Genomic DNA, 22,466 nt, shown 5'->3' on the forward strand with positions numbered 1-22,466 from the left:
CCTTGAATTGAACTTGGCACACATTGGTAGTGATTTGTTAGTTATAAGAAGTATTCTGGAAGTAATTGATTTTCACTTTAATATAAGAGGAAGAGAACCATAGACAATTGTTTCACCTGGGTTCCTGAGCTAAGAAATAACACGAGCAATGCAGAAGAACGGCACTTGCTGAATCAATCTTCGTCTTCGTCAGGAATCAAACCGTGCAACCAGAATATTTCACACATTAAAGCGAAAATCTATTTCTTCCAGAATATAGAGCACACATTTTTATTGTGACATTTCTATTCTATGTGTACTGTATATTGTGAGTGGGTCCCTAAGCTCAGTAAGTGACAGCAGCACAGAGCATGTGCAGTGAATCAGCAGAAAAGAAGTTGGGGAGCTACTGGGCCATCTTTGGAGACACTAATATTTACTGCTAAAGGGCTGTGATTGCTTTGGTTTGGTACAGAAGCCCAAAATATAATATACAACATTTCTAGCCTTATTCTTTAGTTAGGCTTTAGTTCTCCTTTAATGGAAAAATGATCGTGCGGAATGCTTAAAGAACCATTCCCATTAGGAATGTTCAGAAGACAGTTTTAGCCAAACTTTTTTGATTTTTTTTGCATCTTAATACTATGTTTTTTTGTTTGTTTTTTTTGCTTGCCTAGGGTACCATATCTTGCTGTTGCCCGAACGTTTGAAAGGATAGAAGAGGAATCTGCCCGGTAATTAATTTTATTTATTTGTGTGATGTATTGTAAACCGCTGTTTTTGTCATATATATAACGGTCTTCGGTATTTAGTATAAATAAACCATGAAAAGTCCAAACAGAAAGTCCTGATGAGTTTTATGCAGTTCACTCAATCCTGATGTAAACAAAAATCTTAGTATTTAATTTTCTCCTTGATTTGTTGCTTAATCGGTACTGATGTACAATTCAGAATGAAATGAAAAGGTAACATTAACGCTGAAAAACAGAAACTATTTCAATTTTGTTTGTGGTTCAGAATTAGATACTGCAGAGTATGTTAAGTTCATGCATATATTTGCAACCAGCAGAATTTGCATCTCTAACATGACTTCTTAAGGAGGGACCTTTAATTGAGCTTTAGAGATGCCATGCAGCAGAAGAAAATAATGTAGCCTTTAGTATTGCATAGGGATGAGCGAATTTGACCTGTTTCGTCGAAATGTCGCCGACGCCCATTAAAGTCTATGGGCGTCAGAATTTTTTTAACGCGCGTCTTTTTTTTTTTTGACGCATGACGCCATACAAGTCTATGGGTGTCTTTTCCGCTGCGAAACAAGGTAAAAAAATTCGCCCATCCCTAGTATTGCATTCACACCCCCAGAATATGACCATGTTTATGCTCATGTGATGACTGATGTATCCTAGCATCACTCCCATTAGTTCCTTGCGCATTGTCTTCAATCACAATAATTTTAGCACTTTTTAGAAATTGTTTTTGTCAGTAGACAATATTATTGTAGGGTTGCTTCCTCACCCCTTTAAACACACATGGAATCCATAGCCTGCATGGCTAACTAGCAATTTATTTAGATGCATGATGCATTACTAATAAGCTATGCCAGCTGTGTATTCCATATGTGTTCAGTTTTAAAGGGCTGAGGTGGCAACCCTATTTTATTGCTTTTGTCCATTGGAGAAGAGACTTCTATTTGCATATTCTCCTAAATTCTTTAGAGAGAGAGACACATGTGATAAATGGCCTATAAAAAAAAAAAATCCCTCTATTTTTGCACTTGTTTTTCAAACCTTTTAAAACATCTATTTAAATATAATTCTTTGCTTCAGACTGAAGAACATAGAGACTCTGAGTAATTTTCTGCGCTCCGTCATTGCTCTTACTCCTGAGGATCTCTTGCCTTGCATCTATCTTTGTCTGAACCGCCTGGGACCGGCATATGAAGGACTGGAGCTAGGCATAGGAGAAACTATTCTAATGAAAGCAGTTGCCCAGGCTACAGGTATGAGTCTGTTTCAAATTGTCCTTTTTTAAGTCTAAGGTTCCACTTGTTTATGTTCTCCTGGCTGTGATTGAGGCGCAGTTAGTGTTCTTAAGAAAGCGATAGAATTCCCTAATTACATGTAGTGCACTTTGGGACCTATTAAAGAATATTGTGTTGAGTTTCAGATTTGGGTGGAGTAATTTTTCCATCTGTGCCTTTTTTTGTTTATCCACTTTGTTTATATTGTGTATTATTCCATCAGTAAACCATACAACTACAGATGTTCTTACAGGGGTTGATAGTTATGCTAACTTGTATACTATGTGCATGTATTCCTCTCGGAGAGCAATTTATATTCCTGAATGGTGCATAACAGGGTTGTCCTTCCAATAGGAGAATAGTACCTATAGGTAAAACAGCATGTGATTTGCTTATGTTGCAGGGATGATTTGGTCTTAAAGTTATGCTGACCCTAAACATTTTACAACTAATTTTCAAACTATTAATATTAAAAGTTACCTATGGGTCATGTTGACCGTTTTTCGCTAATACTTCTGCCCTTGTAAGTAATCGCTACTTGTAGTTCCTAAAACCTGACTGTTTTGCCAATCTGGCTGTGCCTTCTTAACCTGTCAGTTTCTAATGCTAACAGAATTTTTCTGAACAAATTTAGCAGCCCCCTCATAGAGAAACACAAGGGTAAAAAAAGGCAATGTAAACGCATCAGGCAAATACTTTTATGCAAAATTATAAATAGAATTCAAAGACATTATGATAGCGATAAAAAAGATTATTTTCTGGTGTCAGTATCTCTTAAAAATGAGTGGCTAAAAATGGCATATTTTATATACTGAACTTATTGCACCAGCCTAAAGTTTCAGATTGTCAATAGCAGCAATGATCCAGGACTTCAAACTTGTCACAGGGGATCACCATCTTGGAAAGTGTCTGCAACACTCACATGCTCAGTGGGCTCTGAGCAGCTGTTGAGAAGCTAAGCTTAGGGGTCGTCACTAATTATCAAGCAGAAAATGAGGTTGGTCTGTAATATCTGTAATAAGATGATGCTACAGGGCTGATTATTATATTATGATGCTAATTGCACTGTGTTCTGTGCTGCCATGTAGTAATTATCTGTATTAATTACTAATCAGACTTATATTGTGACATTTATATTCTGTGTATTGTATATTTTGAGTCAGTCCTAAGCTCAGTAAGTGACAGCAGCACAGAGCATGTTCAGTGAATCAGCAGAAAAGAAGATAAAGAGATACTGGGGCATCTTCTGAGACACAGATCTTTACTTTACTAAAGGGATGTGGTTGCCATGGGCTGGTACAGAAGCCCAAAACATAATGTACAACATTTCTAGCCTACGTCTTTAGTTAAGCTTTAGTTCTTCTTTAAGAAGGCACATTCAATTCAGTCAGTGAGTCTAAAATTAAATGTCTTGATGCAAAAGCCCAAACTTGTTTTCAATCTATAGGACGCCAGCTTGAGAAGATAAAGGCTGAGGCACAAGAGAAAGGAGACCTTGGCCTGGTTGCTGAGAGCAGTCGTAGCAACCAACGCACAATGTTTACACCCCCAAAGCTCATGGCATCAGGTGTTTTCGGCAAGCTGAAAGATATAGCCAGGATGACTGGCAATGCTGTAAGTACAAATGTAGCCCAAGGGAATGAAAAATGTAAACTATTGCCATTTGCTTCTGATCCACATAATTAAGAACTGTAGTCTGAGAGATCAGAAAACCTTTCACTATTCGCTGAAGTGCTGCTTATGCTGTTAGAATTGCTTGCATACTAAAGTATCCATGTTCATTTTTTATATTTATTACAACAGGCAGGGACAGTTTTATCTGTATTTCATCAACTGGGTATGAATGTGTTCAAATGCCTATACAAGCTGCAAAAACGAGCAATACTTTTTAGGAATAAAAAGGAACACACACACACACATCCACCCCCCCACCCCTACCTGTTGGAAAACTGTATGTCTGCTAAAGTATAATGGTCACTGCTGCAAACCCAGATTATAATGCTTTTTTTTTTTTTTTTTAAATTGCAAATAACTGTTGACACCAGTTGAAAAAAGATTCAAATTAATTGGAATTAGGGACAATTGGTTCGGTTATGTCCACTGCATACATTTTTTACTTGTTACCCCTTTTCTTTCCATCAGAACATTGCGCTGTAACATTATTCAAAAGGAGAGATATGGGAGGTTTTAGGTGCTTTTTTTTCCCCTCTGGCAGAAGTACACAGCAGCGGAACTTCCATGTCATTATCTATACTGAGCGGTTTTCAGCCTGAAAATATATGCTTCTGCATTTTTTACCTGAAATCTGCTCTGTGTAGCTGAATGCATACAGGCATGTCAGTGTAGCTACACATAGAAGCAAATTTACTTTTCTCAGCTTGCATACAAAATACAGGCAGAGAAATTTGGATAATCCTCATAGTATGCTCTTAAAGGAGAAGGAAAGGTAAAAATCAAAGTTTTATATATATATATATATATATATATATAGTCCACATTTTGGAGAGCTACTTACAAGAATTTTGCCTCTATCGTTTTGCCTTAGACTGTATTTCAATATCGTGGTAAAAAATATTGATAAGTTCTTGTGATCCCAAAGACATCCCTCTCGGTATCCAACAAGGCTGTAACAGGGCTTGCACATGTGCAGTAGTAATTTCGCAAGCCCTGCGCATGTGCAGTACACCACTTTACTTCTCCCATATGATCGATGATAAACCGGTCATGTGGTGCGAGTCAACATCATCGTTGACTTCTGGTTCTCCTCCCCTTCATGCTGCAGTGCCATCGCTACAGGTTGCTATAGCAACGCAATAGTTCCTTAGCATATCTTGCATTTATTTTGGTCAGAGCGCTTTCAGATTTCACAGGGTAGGTAGCGTTTTGGCTCTAGTATTAATACATTGGTGGACAGTTTAAAACTTACTCCACGGAGAGATGCAGCAACGCAAACAATATGCTTTGGTATTGATGTGTGTGTGTGGGGGAGGATTCAATTTGGTGCATGCAAACTTGACACAGGATGTGACGCGTAGAGGGCCAACATGGCGGCCGCAAAGAAAGTTACAGGACAAAAGTTCTATGGCACAGTGCAAGTGCGGGAGACAGAATTGGGCCATGAAAGTGTAGCGGTCCAGGAAGGGTGTGCAAAAGCAACACTTAGAGATAGGTATTAAAATGTACCTTTCCTTCTCCTTTAAGGAGGCAATGCAGGGAGGTCTGTCTGCTGGGCTGACAGAAATAGGAGACTGGTAGGATAACTGTATGTTCTCAATGAAAGCTTAAAGGGATTCTGTCGTGGTTTTTATGCTGTTGTTTTTATTTCTAAATGACACTGTTTACACTGCAAATAATTCACTCTTACCATGTAAAATTTCATTCCTGAACCAGCAAGTGTATTTTTTTTAATTTATCATATTGGTGTGTAGGCAGTCACCTCGGGTCATTTTCGCAGGTTATGTGCTTTCAGAAAGAGCCAACACTTTAGGATGAAACTGCTTTCTGGCAGGCTGTTGTTTCTCCAACTCAATGTAAATGAATATGTCTCAGTGGGACTTGGCATACTGAGTGCTGTTCTTAGATCTACCAGGCAGCTGTTATCTTGTGTCAGGGAGCTGTTATCTGGTTACCTTCCCATTGTTCTGTTGTTGGGCTGCTGGGGGGGAGGGGGTGATATCACTCCAACTTGCAGTAAAGAGTGAGTGAAGTTTATCAGAGCACAAGTCACATGACTGGGGACAGTTGGGAAACTGACAATATGTCTAGCTCCATGTCAGATTTCAAAATTAAGTATAAAAAAATCTGTTTGCTCTTTTGAGATACTGATTTCAGTGCATAATTCTGCTGGAGCAGCAGTATTATCTGATGCGTTTTTTTAAATTTAAAAAACAAAACATGTTTTCCCATGACAGTATCCCTATTAATATAATCTCGAGCATTTAAAAGGTTAGATAATTGCTCCTAGTTGTACTCAAGTTGTTCATGTTTCCCCCTCCCCTTTTCTGATGTGACACAACAAGAGCCACATTGTTGCATTGCAGTTGTCACTTGGTGACCAGATGGGCCTAGATCTGCTTGCAGAAATGGAATCTATGGGAGATGACCTTCCTGTAATTTTAGGGCTTTCTGGATAATGGATCTCGTACTGTGCATTCCTACTAGGAGTCGATCCTTTAAAATCTATTAGGCTATAGTACAGTATACAATATGTTTTCTCCCAGTTCTCAAAAACAGTAAATATATCTGAAATCAATAAATCTGTGTGAATTGTTTGTAACTATACTTTTTTTTTTCCCCAGTCTATGAATAAGAAAATTGACATTATTAAAGGACTGTTTGTAGCCTGCAGGCATTCTGAGGCACGTTATATTGCCAGGTACCTTACTTCTGCATTAGTAAACATAATTATAGTACGTCCTAATTTTCGTTTGCATTATTTAATAACTTTTATTTATCTAGATCTCTTGGAGGAAAACTTCGAATTGGTCTTGCAGAACAGTCAGTGTTATCATCAATTGCTCAGGCAGTGTGCCTTACTCCTCCTGGGCGAGGTGAGTTCGGTTTGATATTAGAACTTATTTTTCTACAGTGGTATGGCTTATGCTAATGCCACACAGGGCAGATTCTCATCCTCCAGATAAATGTGGACCGAGAATCGGACTGCTGATTTTAGATTGTGCTTGCATGAAACAAAAGTACAATGTCCGATTAATTGTTTTACTTAAACCATACTATTTTGCCTGTTAAATGTATGCTCTGCACAAGCACATTGAACCAATGTTGTACTACCTGTTCCTTTGAGGAAGTTCTGGCAGAGGTTGCAGTGTTGCACGCCTAAACCTTTTTATCTTTTAACTTTTTTGTAAGCATGCAGGGTCCAGCCAGGAGGCCAGTTATTGTGCACTTGTGAATATTAATTTGTAGATATTTGGATTGGCTACCCGGTCTCTCTTTCACGGCTTCCCTCTCATCACTCGAGAAGTTTTCTCCCTTAGCACACTCAGCGTTAGGACATGAGGGGTGGTGGAAGTGGATGGATGTCGGAACACGCTGCCGGCATTCCTCACTCTCTCCTTCTACACTCTTCACATGGCAGAAGGCAGACCAGCTGGGTTATTCACGAGGGCAGGGGGAGGGTTGCCAGAACAGCGCAGGTCACATTTTTGCCTGCATTAAAGGCCAAATTATGCTGCCTGGAGGACAGGGCCATTTTGTAGATCTTGCTCAGTGGGGCAGGGGGTAGTATCCGATCCAGGTGGTACCACAAGCCAAGCAGCAGCACAATCAAAGAATCTGCTATGGAGGGTACTTCCCAGGATCAGGGGCCCAGTACTGTTACTGATATACCAGAACCCCTGTGGGCCATTCAAATAACAGTCCCTGGCTTCCCTGCAGGGCCTCCCCACCATTGCTGACAACTTAGGGTTCTATTCCAACATTTTCATAGTGCCAAAGAAAAAAAAAATCATTCAGACCTGCCCAAGAGTTCCTACGGTGCGGCCTCTGGATAGGGCTAAAGCTCAGCTCTCTGAAGGTGCAAGTTTCAGCTCTGTCGGTCCTATTCCAGTCCCAACTAGCCCTGGATGACACTGTACATACATTCCTACAGGGAGTGGCACATGTGGTTCCTCTGTATCATCCTCCAATGCCAGGCTGGGATTTAAATGTTGTTATTGAAGCTCTACTTGATCCACCGTTTGAACCGCTGTGATCTGTCTGACACGTGGATCACCTGGAAGGTAGTGTTCCTAGTGGCAATAGCATCAACCAGAAGGGTGTCAGAACTAAGTGCACTGTCATCTGATCCTTCATTTCCAACGTACGGTTCCATTCCTCCTTCCCAAGGTGGTATCATCCTTCCACATCAACCAAGAGATTGTAGTTCCTTCTCTCTGCCCTGACCCGAACAATAATAAAGAACGACGGCTACACAACATAGATGTAGTTAGATCATTACGATGGTACCTTGGAAAGTCTAAGTCCTTTCGATGATCTCAATCACTGTTCGTGCTACCAACTGGCCCCCGACTGGGTCATGCCGCAACGAAAGCTACCATTGCAAGATGGTTATGGGAGACCATCTGTCAAGCTTACCTGTCCAAAGGAAAGACCCCACCTGAAGGGGTTCGGGCCCATTCTACAAGAGCAGTGGAAGCTTCCTGGGCGTGGCGCAACTCAGCCTCAATGGACCAGATCTGCAGGGCAGCTACCTGGTCCTCCATGCACACGTTTACAAAATTCTATAGAGTTGATACGTTTTCTTCAGCTGAAGCATCAATTGGGGAGCAAGGTGCTTCATTCAGTACTGGAGTAATGGTCAATTCTACATTCAATTCCCTCCCTGCTGTTCTGGGGCTGCTTTAAGTCCCCATCACGACTTCCCGTCCTGAAGTTAATAGTGAATATTGGTCGCTATGGGATAATCCCTGATTTACCTTCTACATGTTATGAATACTACTTATTTTTTCCTGTTGGAGCACTCTTGGTGACAACTGATTTATAAGGTTAGAGTGTGGGGTTAAGCCGCATAGGCACGCCCACAAATTTAGTAGTAAGTGTCCTGCCTCCTGGAGAGTGGAGCTTAACCCCATCGTCCCTTTGTCCCCCTATTGATCACAGAGAAACAGATTTAACGGTGAGTATAAAAAAAATCTTGTTCTCCCCAACTTGCAATAAAATAGCACAGACTGTAAAACAGATGTCAAACTCTATGAACACCCCTAAACAATATAATGTTTATTTATCTCTAGATGCCCCTCCTACTGTGATGGATGCCGGAAAGGGAATGAGTGCAGATTCCAGGAAATCCTGGATTGAAGAGAAAGCAATGATCTTGAAACAAACTTTTTGGTTAGTTTATTTTAAAGCTTGCAATGGGTGTGTAACAGTCAGGGGTCCAGAAAACGGTATACTATGTATATGTAGACACCTATATTGCACACATCTGTACCAGAAGCCATCAGATGTCCACCTACCTCTGCATTTCCTCCCTCGGTGCTGGTTGCTATAGTGGCTTTGGGTTATAAAAAGTGCACCATCCAGACCTATCACACAAGGTGGATTTTATGCATTTTGGCACATTTTTCTTTGTCATAACACTAAACATGTAATGATACGTGAAAGGTGGCAGGTATAATTCCCAAAATCTGCCCGCTGTACCTTAAAATTCCTTGAACGTTATTTCTTTCTAACACTATGCTATCATGCAGGGAAACACTGCTCCATTTGTATCTATACATCTTTGAAATGATTTCAGCAGAGAAAGCCGTATAACAACTCATACATATTAATACTGCACATGCAAATATGCCAATAAAATTGTGTGTTTAGACCAGGGGTCAGCAACCTTTACTATCAAAAGAGCCATTTTGCCCCCTCTTCCACTAAAGAAAAATAGTCTGGAGCCGCAAAACATAACCCAGCTTATAAACTTTTAAAAGTTTTAACCTTTTTTTAATTGTAACTGTTACAACAACAGAATACAACAAACAGAAGTGCAGCGTGTGTGTGTGTAGGCCTACTTTGAAATAAATTAAACACTGAATAGCCCTATTAAATGCTAGTGTTCTCATCTGTTTAATGCGCCTTCTGTTGCTGAAGCTCTATGCTGATCTTCCTTCTCTTGTCTTGAGTGTGTGACCACAGTAAGGACCATGATGAATCATCTTGCTGCAGCTCGGTCTTGCCTGTCACTCCTGCGATGTCTATACAGCCCTCACACCTGCTGGTGGCTTCCTGAGTGTGCAACCGCAGTAAGCTAACCGTTAGCTTACCGCGGTCGCACACTCAAGAAGCCGCCAGCAGATGCGAGGGCTGTATAGACGACAGGACAGGCAAAGCCGCAAGACGAAGCCACAGCAAGCAGGATGAAGAGCTGCATGAGGCTCTGGAGCCGCTGGTTGCCTACCCCTGGTTTAGACTGTGTGCAGGACATTTTGCTTACTGCTAAAATAATTCATATTTTACCAAGCTTGACCTGCTATTTATTTGCAAGGTGTTTCTTTATGTTTAAACAAATGGTTTCTTTTCTTTGTCATAGTGAGTTGCCAAACTATGATGCCATAATTCCTATTCTTTTGGAACATGGTATTGATGACCTCCCAAAACACTGCCGACTTACTCCAGGTAAAGCTAATTTTTTATAGGCATGTCATTCTAAAAAAACAAAAATGTTTCCTGTTCATTCTGCATAATATACAATTTTGTAAGCATCAATATTTTTAATATCTGTTTACAGTACTTTAATTCAGCTTTCCAATATTAATGAATTACACTTAGAGGCCCATTTATCAAAGGTTGAATTTCGAATTCATGTGAATTTTTTTTTAATTCAAATATACTCACAACTGGGAGATTATTTAACAAAAAATGTGTGTCAAATATTCGATTGAATTGTTCCGACCCGAAAATTCGAATCGTATTTGATTCTTACGAATCGAGTTTTTCTCCCTAAAAAAATCTTAAATGTCAGGAAGGCTATTAAGATCATTATATGCTTGGTGATTTCCCATTACCCCTAAGGTTAGCTTTTCATTTTCATGTCATTGACATTCTAAAGATGCTCTAGCAATATTGTGATGGTGAGCTCCTGTTAAAAACTTGCAAGGCCTGGATCTTATTTATTTTGTAGGCTTTAGTCATCCTTTAAGGTTCTGTAGTCTTTAGAAGAGATTCTAATTTGTTATACATTTCAATGCTAAAATTCCCTTTTTAGGTATCCCTCTGAAACCAATGTTGGCGCATCCTACCAAGGGTATTGGGGAAGTGTTGAAGCGATTTGATGAAGCTGCCTTTACTTGTGAATACAAATATGACGGGGAGCGTGCACAGGTAATTAGAGACATTTGCAGTTTGCCATTTGCGTAGTTTCTTTTGATATTGGTGCATCTATAACCACCTTAAAGGAGAACTAAACCCCCCTTTAGCCGAAAGTCCCCACTGACCCCCCCCCCATACCCCTGAATTGTGTCCCCTCTAGAAATACTGGCCGCACATGCAGAGTCAGCGCAGTAGAGCTCACGGGCGCCATCCTCAGTGCTACGGTGTTCTTTGCAATGTGAGTGCCTTATTGGTGCATGCGCAGTTGGAGCAATCATCCGGTTCGCAACATGCGCCGAAAGGAACTGGAAGAGCCGGCAGATGGTGCTCGTAAGCTCCGCTGCACTAACTCTGTTAAGAGGGGAGGCAGGCTGGGCGGCGAGTGGGGACTTTTGGCTAAAGGGGGGTTTAATTCTCCTTTAAGTCAAATTGTATAGTGTGTTCATAGTGTGTACCACAGCTTACTTTTTAATCCTACTAGCGGTATAAATTTTTAAGCCTGATCGGGTGATCATGTTCAAAATGCTAACATGTATGTAGCATGTAGCTTTTCAGTTTAGTAATTCTAATGTACATCTTTTGTTTTTTGTTTTTTTAAATGGTTAGAGTTGGGATTGTTACTGGGAGAAAGCTCCAGGAAATTGTTATAGTTTCCTGGTCTCCTCTAGGGACAGGATCATTCAATGCAAAATAACTTATCCGCTCTACATAGACCCAGAAAGACTCCCTGCCATGGAACGAAATCCAGATATTTTATGTCCTTGCTGCAATTTCCCAGCTGCAGACGTTTTCCATATGCTTTGGGCTTGTCCATTAATAACCAAACGCTTTCAAACATTTATCTCCTTCAGTCTTTAGCAAACTGTAGCTTTAGTCGGCCAGATCTCTGCATGATGCACAGAATTATATGCTGAGATTTTTTTTTTCCGTAGATACATATTCTGGAAAATGGGGAAGTACATGTATACAGCAGAAACCAAGAAAACAACACCACAAAATACCCTGACATCATCAGCAGAATTCCTAAGGTAATTCCTACAGTAGATTGTTTCAATTGATGTTTACTCTGCCTGTACTGTTTGAGAGGTTTCTGGTACCTGCCATACTAAACTGCTTACTCAATGTTCAAATTCTGTGGATTAGGAGCAACAGTTCGCAGGCTTTTAGCCCATTCCAGAGTTTATTGCAAGGGTGATCCAAAATTACAAGATTTGCATGCTTCAATAGCAGCTAACGTTCTGATGTTCTTATTGCTTTTTTGGACTTACAGCAGCCTTGTTCTTGAAATTGATGCACATATGTCCCATAGGTTGTTCTTATGGGTTGCTTTCTAGGTATGCAGGAGGGCTCATGAATGGTGACATGAGCAACTGGAGTTGGAGAATTTTTTGGTGAATTTGAAGGATATAAATCTCTCGGTGGGCGTGTGTACCTTTAAGCTTACACATTGAACATACTTAGAATTTCCACAATAGAGGCAGCTTGTGATCTTTTGCTAGCAATGAAAACATTTGCAATTCTCAATCCCTAGTATTGGCATCTAAACATTTTATAGGCTCTCAACATGCTTTTAGAACTCCCATTTTACATTTTTCATGGGACCAGAAAAAAGTGGTGTAAAATCCAGGAAAATGTAAAATCAGGGAAATGTATTATGCATAAAGATATAGGTTAGACCACAAAACAACAATGTAAAATGAGGGAAAACTTAAAATCAGGGGATGTACAATTGAGGTTCCACTGTATTCTATAGGCAGAAGTGATTATTTAATAAATGAAAATCAACCTTTGTTATGATTTTGCCAGTGATTTTATTTTGTTAGCAAAGCACATTTGAGGGAAATACAGCTAAAATAATTTTGTTTCTGAACTGTTGTTTTTATTTTTGTAAATGTCTTTTTTTTTTTTTCTTTAGATTAAAAAAGAAAGTGTCAAATCCTGTATCCTCGATACGGAAGCTGTAGCCTGGGACGCAGAAAAGAAACAAATTCAGCCGTTTCAAGTACTGACTACTAGAAAGAGAAAGGTCTGTGACTTTACAAGTCTGCTGATACTATAAGATTTATCAAGGGTTGAATTGAAAATTCAAATTTGAATTTTTGACTGCTTTTTATCGTCGAGTTTATTTGAATTTAGTTTAAAAAAAAAAACTCACATGACCTTAAAAATTCGACCCTTGATAAATGTGCCCCTAAGTGTTGTAATGAATCTGTTAAATGCTGAAACAAGGGAATACTTTTCAAGGCATTTCTCTGGCATCTCTTTTATAATTGGCCTCGTCTGCCATGCCAGCACCCTGTCACACTGTGAGTTGTACCTGTAACTAATGTTATAGGGGCCATTTTGTCAAGGGCCCTTTTGTCAAACAGAGCATAATAAAGCCATTTAGTATTCTCCAGTCCCGAATTCTCTTATTAGCAGAGTTTTAAAGACCACAAAAGGGTTACAATCATTGCACATTCATAAAAGGTACTTGTTTATAAACACAATCCTCATGCTTGTCTGTATTTGTGAAAATGTTATTTGTTCCTGATATCAGATCTGATGATCAAAGCCCAGCTCCACCTCAAACCTTTTTTTATAAGCAATATGCTTGTTGGAGTGAAATCAGAGAGAGTAGTCAAGATATATGCCTTTACCGTACATATTGCAAGACAAACTAATTAAAATTCTGTACATTTTGAACAATTCTTTGCTGATGACAGCAGGTGCATAAATATACTGTACATGAAACAGGCTCTTATTACGAATGTTTAGGGGAGGCCCTATAAGGACTTTTCTGTGGGGCAAAGTAACTTCTAGTTATACCAATGGCTGACCGTATTGTGCATTCTGGGATTACTGTGCAAGCCTGCATAGTTCTTAGATGCATGCAGTATACTGAATTTAAATTTTATACAGTGATTTGTTTTCTTATATCCTGTTTGATTATTTGTAAAGTTTCAAATGTTCCCCAATTTCATTTGCATGCATCTATCTTGATAAACAGTCACACCAGGAGCTATTTCTGCATCTTCATCATCTTAAAGCAGAACTAAAGCTTAACTAAAGAAGTTGCTAGAAATGTTGTACATTATGTTTTGGGTTTCTGTACCAGCCCAAAGCAACCACAGCCTTTTAGCACTAAAGATCTGTCTCTCCAAAGATGTCCCAGTAGCTCCTCATCTTCTTTTCTGCTGATTCACTGCACATGCTCTGTGCTGCTGTCACTTATTGAGCTTAGGGACCCACTCACAATATACAGTACACATAGAATCGGAATGTCACAATATAAGGCTGATTAGTAATTAATACAGATAATTACTACATGGCAGCTCAGAAACCAGTGCAACTAGCATCAGAATTTAATAACCTGCCCTGTAGCATCAGTTTATATTAGACAGCCTCATTTTCTGCTTCATAATTTAGGATGACCCCTACGTTTAGCTTCTCAACAGCTGCTCAGAGCCCACTGAGCATGTGAGTGTCACAGACTCTTTCCAAGATGGTGACCCCTGTGACAAGTCCTGTATCATTAGGACGACCCCTACGTTTAGCTTCTCAACAGCTGCTCAGAGCCCACTGAGCATGTGAGTGTCACAGACTCTTTCCAAGATGGTGACCCCTGTGACAAGTCCTGTATCATTGCAGCTATTGAGAAGCTGAAACTTAAATCGGGTGAATAAATTAATTATATCAAATATGTCATTTTTATACCTATTTTAGGGTTTAGTTCTCCTTTAAGTGCAAAGGTAGCTGTGCTTTATAACCAACTGTAACTTTGTTCCTCTATTTTAGGATGTGGATGCATCAGAGATTAAAGTGCAAGTTTGTGTGTATGCCTTTGACATGCTTTACCTTAATGGAGAGGTGAGTCTTTTAGAGAAAAAAATTTAACCAATTAAAGGGTAACTGCTCACTTCATTTTTATCCTCACTGTAGATCAGTCTAATAGCAACATCAAAATGTGCCAAGCCTGGTTTCTTTGAAAGTATTGCTGGTGTAAATGGCTACTTTAGCCTTGCCAAGCTCCTATTGTATCTTCTGCTGTAAGATCACATCACATGCTTTATTTCCTCTTATAACAATATGTTGTCCTAAAATCCCTGTACAACTCCTGTTTTTTTGTCAAGGCTGCTTTGAAATATCCATTCTTACCTTAAAAATAATATAATGTTTATAGGAGTGTTTTTTACATTCTTATCATCCTGTTAAAATGCGTCCTTGTTTTACACTGCTGGGAATGTGCAAGATCCATGGCGTATGTGTTTAATTAGTGTAAGACACTGAGTTCTATTTTTGCTTAGTCCCTAGTGAAAGAGCCATTTGCTAAGCGACGACAGCTCTTGAGAGAGTCGTTCCTGGAGACTGAAGGGCAGTTCATGTTTGCTACATATATGGATAAGTCAAATACAGATGAAATTTCTGAGTTTCTTGATCAGTCTATTAAAGGTACACACTATTAGAATAGCATATGTGTAAAAAACCTTAAAGGAGATGTGTAGCTTTATAAATAACATTTGTTGCTTTCTTCTGAAAATTAGATTCATGTGAAGGACTTATGGTGAAGACACTGGAGCAAGACGCTACATATGAAATTGCAAAGAGATCTCACAATTGGCTAAAAGTGAGCAAAATGAATAATTATGTATACGATGCACAGCCACTATTGACACTATTAACATACGAGCATTGTCCTGTAAAGATGTGATTAGAGTTATTGTGTAGACACTGACATTAAGGGGCAGATGTATCAAAGTGTGAGATTAGAACTCTCCACAGAAAAACTCCCTCACTTTCTATTCTTTCCTTTTTAAAAGCATATTAATTAACTAGTGAACTCCATCGATAAATATGATTCTAAAAATCCCATAGAAATGAATAGAAAGTGAGGGAGTTTATTGTGGTGAATTCTAAACTCACATTTTGATAAATCTGCCCCGAATTGTCTAAGGACTACGTATAATCTTTATGAAGAGAGAAATTCAATAAAAGCACACACCGATTGGTTCCAGATATACTGTTTGATATAAATACATATTTCTTAATGGCCCTTATTATTTTTCTCTTTAGTTAAAGAAGGATTACTTGGAAGGTGTGGGTGATACTCTGGATCTTGTTGTTATTGGAGCTTACCTTGGGAAAGGGAAAAGAACTGGTATCTATGGAGGCTTCTTACTTGCGTCATACGATGAAGAAAGCGAGGAATATCAGACCATCTGCAAGGTTAGGATTGGTATCTTGGCTGTGTGCAGATACCAAGATTGTGGAGCGCTTGTGAAATGTTTAATTTTTAGCAAACTTTACAGCTTACTTTTGCAAAGTAGGGTCTGTTGCTTTTAATAAGAAAATACAGCCTAATAGCGTGACTGTTAAACACCAGAACAAAAGGAGATCATAAGATGACAATGTTTAAATGAATTGCCACCTTACTGCACATGGAAATAAATGACAAAGCATACAGTCCTTCTTACACAATAAACAAGCATAGAGACAAAATATGCTCTATTTGCAAGGTGTAATATTCCTAGAAGGAAAGGTCCAATCTATGGGTTAGTGCAACTCTCCCTCCCCAAGCATTGTAATTAGGGATGGGCAAATTTAACCCATTTTGCTTTGCCGAAAATTCATTAAAGTCTATGGGTGAAATTTTTTTTGATGACCAGCAAATTTTTTTTTCTCTCCCATTAAAGTCTATGGGCATCATTTCTGCGCCGAAACATGGCGAAAAAATTTTCACTTACCTGATACCCTGTGGTTCCAGTTAGCAGAAAACTGCACCGGGCCAGGTTACTTGAGGACGAGCAATCCTCTTTCTTCAAAATCCTGTGGCAAATACATGCACCTGCTTGAAGAAAGAAGGGAAAAAGAGGATTGCTCGTTCACAAGTACCCCAGGCCGGTGCATTTTTGTATTAGGTAAGTTATTACAATCCTTCATTGGTGCCCTAACATTTGACACCCCCGTCTATTGGACCTTTGCTGCTCGTTTAACACATTTTCTTCCTCATTACAGTTACAGCCTACGAAGCTGTCCTGCTACAGAAATTACAATAAATTAACAGAAAGTGCTCTGGGAGGAATTACTGTGTATACTTGTCTTGTATGCAACAACACTCTTGGTTCCACTGCTGTGTAAAAGAGGGTAGATTCCAATAATGCCTTAAAGCAGCCATACACTAGCCAATCTGGTCTGCCTAAAGGCCAAACAGAGAATAGGAGGGGTCACATACTATATGGCATTGGCTCTTTCTCACTCATCTGCCAATGCACTATTCCCTGGATGGAATGGTGGGGTCTGCAAATCCGTATCAAACCTGCCTGATTCCCATACTGTCCAATTTCATAGTACTCATTTGGATTGGTGGGACACCATACACATATCAATATTTGTTTAAAACAAAGTCTTGGCACTTCTATGGCCAGTTTTAGACTCATATAAACTGAACCCTAGAACTTGATTGCTGAACAGTACAGGCTATCACTTTATCTAAGATTTATTCTTTTCTTTCCTTACTAAAACAATTGTCTTTCAGATTGGAACAGGTTTTACAGACGACGACTTGGAAAAGCATTACAACTTCCTGAAGGTATAAAGTTTTTTACATAGTAACCCCTAGTCCATTGACATTGCCGAACTATACTGTATTTATTGTACCCAAATACCAAAACTTTGTTTGATGTTTAGTTCATTGTAATGCCTAATGCATCTTAACTTTTCATTTTTTTCATTAATCACATCTATGATTTGCTGTACTGTATCTACTGTGTTTGGAGATGATCCCAAATCCAAAGCTACTAGTGGCCATTCCCATGTTGTGATCTCCAGACAATAAAAAGCATTATTTGACAGAGCCCTGTGACAGATTTTAGCATGGCTTACCTCTTTATAATGTCTTTATAATTTTGAAAAGTCTGTATTTTTTATTTAGTGCATAGGAAATCTGCCCCCCTGTTGTGGTTAGGGTTGCCACCCGGCCAGTATTTTACCGGCCTAGCTGGTAAAACACCTGGCGGGCCGGTATTACAAATTTACCGGCAATGTAGTTGCTGGTAATTTGTAATACCTTAAAAAAAAAAACAAAAAAAAAAACCTTGCCCAACCCCAATTCGGTCACAACTTTTTGCAACCTTCTGGCCATCGCGTGATGTTGCTCCACCCCCTTTTGTGGCTCTGCCCCTTTTGCTGGCGATACATGTCTTCACCCCCTTTTGCAGCACTTTGTGTCTCTGCCCCCTTTTGTGGTTACGTGGATCCACCCTCTTTTGCGGCACCGACCACCTCTGTGTTCTCCCCCCCCCCCCTTTTTAAGAAAAGGTGGCAACCCTAGTTGTGGTGATGTTTATTTTGCTTATCTTTTTTTCCCAGGATCATGTGATTAAAAATCCACGGAGCTACTACCGCTGGGACAGTGCCACAGAGCCAGATCACTGGTTTGATCCTGTCCAAGTCTGGGAAGTTAAGTGTGCTGATCTATCCATTTCTCCAGTACATAAGGCAGCTCTTGGATTGGTAAGTTGTATGTACCAAATTTTGTTCTGCTGTGTACTTACCAAGGCTGTGGAGTTGGTACATAAACCCTTAAACCGCTTGTTTTATGGTACCATTGACTACAACTACAACTCCGTTTTGGAACAGAAGCACTGAAAATGAAGTGAATTAAAGTAATAAAAATATAATGTACTGTTCCCCTGCACTGGTTTGCTTCAGAAAGACTACTATAGTTTATATAAAGAAGTTGCTGTGTAGCCATGGGGGCAGCTCTTGAGAATAGGCCCAGGTTACAAGCACATAACAGGCCATGTCCAATACAATGGTGTTTTATCTGTTATTTGTTATGTAACCTGTGCAAATGCACAGCTTTTATCAGGGCATGCTAACTGTATCGCTCAAATATAAACGGCAGCCTTTGGTTATTTTAAATCAAAACTACATAAAGCAAAAACAATTGGAAAACCTAAAATAGCTTGTATATTAATATGAACCTGCCATATAACTGTAGAGTAGCTGCTAAATACAATCCAAAATCAACTAATGTATTGTTCTTACAAACAGAATTACTTCTGCCATATTCTCCTTCATAGAAGCTCTTAAATCGGATTTGATTATTTTCAGTGCTTGTATTTGAAGTCGGAGTAGGTACATTTATGGCGACTTCTACTCCAGATGCCCAAAATTGCTTCTGACTCTACAGTTCTGGTTCTCACCCACACATCTTGCAGTTTTGAGCACATTCTTTTTACCCCCTTATTTTACATGGAATATACCAGCCTACACTGCTGTAAAGTGCTGTGGGCCCCTTAGATAACAGCACTTCAAACAAAAACGACTGCAGCACTAAATTCCTGCCTGGCTGGACCTTTCTATCTATACTGCACTGGTATTTGCAGCAAATCTGACTGGAAAAATGACCATTGTCTTTCCCAATCTCAGGTTTTTTTTCTTTAAGGGTTTAATTCTCCTTTAACTGGTACAGTTAATCAAATTTCTTTTCAGGTGGAGGACCAGAAAGGAATTTCTCTGCGATTTCCTCGTTTTGTTCGTATCAGAGATGATAAGAAACCAGAGGAATCCACAAACAGTTTTCAGGTATGTTTTGCCTGTGTTAATGTTCACTCGCTTTGCATTTTCCTACTTGATCTGGCTATAGGAACTCTCTCTCAAGCAGGATTAAAGCTGACCATACAGATTTCTTGGAGAGCTTTGGTTGGTTTTGTCAACACAGCCCCAAACCTGATTCTCTGGGCAAATGTGTTAAATCTGACAAATGAAAGGTTCAGGCAGTCTACAAAAACACTTGTCTTTCCAAACTTGGAATTCATCTGTTGTTTTTATACCTCGAATTAACTCACAAACTCGAATGTTTTTTAATTTAAGATAAAGCTCGAATGTAAAAAACTGAAATAAGTGGATTCAGGTTGAAGAATCCAAAAACTCGAATTAATTTAGTTTTCTGCGGGAAAAACTCAAATCTATTTTTCGAGCTTAACCCACCAAAAAAAAAAACAAACAAATATCATGAAGGCTATTAAAGGGGTGGTTCACCTTTAAGGTAACTTTTCATTATTTATTTATTTTATTGTTTTTGAGTTATTTGCCTTTTTCTTTGGTTTCTTCTAAGCTTTCAAATGGGGGTCACTGACCCCATCTAAAAACACATGCTCTGTAAAGCTACACATTTATTATTATTGCTACTTTTTATTACTCATCTTTCTATTCATGTCTCCTAATCATATTCCAGTCTCTTATTCAAATCAGACCATGCTTCCTATGCTAATTTGGACCCTAGCAACCCGATTGCTTAAAATGCAGATTGAAGAGCCGCTGAATAAAAAGCTAAATAACTCAAAAACCACAAATAATAAAAAATGAAAACCAATTGCAAATTGTCTCAGAATATCAGTACAACATACTAAAAGTTAATTTGAAGGTGAACAACCCCTTTAACATCTTCAAATGGTTCAAGAGACCTCTGCCATTGACTTCTACATGACATCGACAGTATATTCAGATTCAAGCTATTTCCAGCTTCGGGGTATATTAAATCTCAAAAAAAATTATTTACAAATTCGTTTTTTACAAAAACCCAAGAAATTCAGTTTGTTTTTTTTTAATCCAAAAAGAGTTTTGGACCTCATAAAACCCTTTCGTGTTCTATCCTCTTTCCCATCTACCAATATCTTGCTGTTTCATGGTGGATTAAACTGCATTCGGCGTGTTCATACTGGAAATAAAGCACATTTCAGTGAAGAATGAATATTATATAAATATATTAATTCTATCTTTTTTTTAGGTTGCAGATCTTTATAGAAAGCAGCAGCAAATCCAAAACACAAGTTCAACAGAGAAGGCAGAGGAGGATTTTTACTAGAATTACACATCAGCACTTTTATTTTATTTTTTTTCTCTTCTTTGTAATGTCCACATTGAACAATTGTGTTTTCAAGTCCAGGGGATTCAGTTGGTATGTAAAGCAGCCATCAATAAGAAAGCCTTAGCTTGTATCCTATATATTACCATTCATTCTCTGAAGCATTTCAGGAAACCCCTCGATTCTGTCTCTACTGTCCATTTCTATGTTGACCTGAGAAACAAAAGTCATTGCCTAACCTCCCCCACCTATTGTGTTGCCTTGGAGTAGTGAAGACGATGGAATTGGGCCTTTTTTTTTGCTACATTGCTGATGTCTTCTATTTTATAACAGCTATGTGAACTAGACTTGTGAAATACTTGAAAAGCAATGGTTCTTCTTTACAATATTGTGATATTAAAAGCCATAAGAAAATAAATACTAATTATATTGATATATATGCATTGAGCGGTATTGGCTTGTACATAACTAGAAAGCTCACTGCATACACATACAAGCACTGAAAAGCTTACAGTCATATGAAAAAGTTTAGGAACACTCTTTGCAGTTTTGAGCTTTCAAAGTAGCAACTGCCTTTTAATATATAACATGCCTCTAGACGCCTCCTATAGCCTCTGGATTCTGGATGGCAGTATTTTTGACCATTCGTCCATACAAAATCTCTCCAGTTCAGTTAAATTTGATGGCTGCCGAGCATGGACAGCCTGCTTCACATCATCCCATAGATTTTCCATGATATTCAAGTCGGGGTCTGTGACGGCCATTCCATTGTACTTCTCTCGCCTTTGTAGATTTCCAAGTGTGTTTAGGGTCATTGTCTTGTTGGAATATCCAACCCCTGCGTAACTTCAACTTTGTGACTGATGCTTGAACATTATCCTAAAGAATTTGTTGATATTGGGTTGAATTCATCTGACCCTCGACAAACTTTTTCTATGACTGTATGTACTGTGTCAGTAAAGGAAAACAAAAACTTAACAAAAGAATTAGGCTAGAAATGTTGTATATTATGTTTTTGGCTTTTACACCAGCCCAAGGGAACCACAGCCCTTTAGCAGTAAAGATCTGTTTCTCCAAAGATGCCCCAGTAGCTCCCCATCTTCTTTTCTGCTGATTCACTGCACATGCTCTGTGCTGCTGTCACTTACTGAGCTTAGGGACCCACTCACAATATACAGTACACATAGAATATAATTGTCACAATATAAGGCTGGTTAGTAATTAATTCAGATAATTACTACATGGCAGCACAGAAACCAGTGCAATTAGCATCAGAATTTAATAATCAGCCCTGTAGCATCAGCATATATGACAGGCCAAACTCATTTTGTGCTGGATAATTAGTGGCGACCCCTAAGTTTCGCTTCTCAACAGCTGCCCGGAGCCCACTGAGCATGTGAGTGTCTTTAAAAGTTTTGAGGTGAGCACAACTCACTCTTGGAAACCCTGTTTCTCGTGCCTAACTAAATGAGGCAGTGTTATGCTCAAATACTCTGGGAATACCCCTTATGTGGAAATTGGTAGGTCCCAAGGATTTAGGACAAGTGATCCCATTCCTGTACAGAGGAACCAATTAACACATCTTTAAGCCAATGAATACACCATTTTGCCTTCAGTGCTTATGTTTGTCATTTCCAAGTGCATTGTGTGTCCTGAAAGAAAACTTTTACATTGTATTTTGCTATATTTTTTTTACACTGTTTCACAACTAGTTCTCTTATTTTCTCCTAGTAGATGAGCATTTACCTGTGTTTTTGTGTAAGTTTAAGAAACTGCCCAATGTGTGCAATTTGCCACGTG

The 22,466-nt window shown here is 39.0% G+C and overlaps 1 protein-coding gene across 4 annotated transcripts in view; it reads left to right on the plus strand.

Moving 5' to 3' along the window:
• The window catches only part of lig1.L (ligase I, DNA, ATP-dependent L homeolog), a 37,824-nt gene extending 16,723 nt beyond the window's left edge, over positions 1–21,101 (plus strand). For 3 of the 4 annotated variants that reach the window (XM_018224347.2, XM_041568403.1, XM_018224349.2), the window contains exons 10-27: positions 657–713; positions 1,806–1,978; positions 3,447–3,613; positions 6,298–6,374; positions 6,458–6,549; positions 8,749–8,848; positions 10,038–10,123; positions 10,713–10,828; positions 11,749–11,844; positions 12,732–12,842; positions 14,594–14,665; positions 15,103–15,247; positions 15,340–15,422; positions 15,869–16,021; positions 17,331–17,384; positions 18,164–18,307; positions 19,292–19,384; positions 20,589–21,101. In XM_018224347.2, coding sequence (XP_018079836.1) covers positions 657–713; positions 1,806–1,978; positions 3,447–3,613; positions 6,298–6,374; positions 6,458–6,549; positions 8,749–8,848; positions 10,038–10,123; positions 10,713–10,828; positions 11,749–11,844; positions 12,732–12,842; positions 14,594–14,665; positions 15,103–15,247; positions 15,340–15,422; positions 15,869–16,021; positions 17,331–17,384; positions 18,164–18,307; positions 19,292–19,384; positions 20,589–20,666 — 1,897 coding nt within the window. In that variant the 3' untranslated portion in view covers positions 20,667–21,101. 4 annotated transcript variants of the gene reach the window in all.
• Positions 21,102–22,466: the final 1,365 nt, after the last annotated feature.

This window comes from Xenopus laevis, chromosome 7L (genome assembly GCF_017654675.1).
Source record: "Xenopus laevis strain J_2021 chromosome 7L, Xenopus_laevis_v10.1, whole genome shotgun sequence".
Classification (NCBI taxonomy): domain Eukaryota; kingdom Metazoa; phylum Chordata; class Amphibia; order Anura; family Pipidae; genus Xenopus; species Xenopus laevis.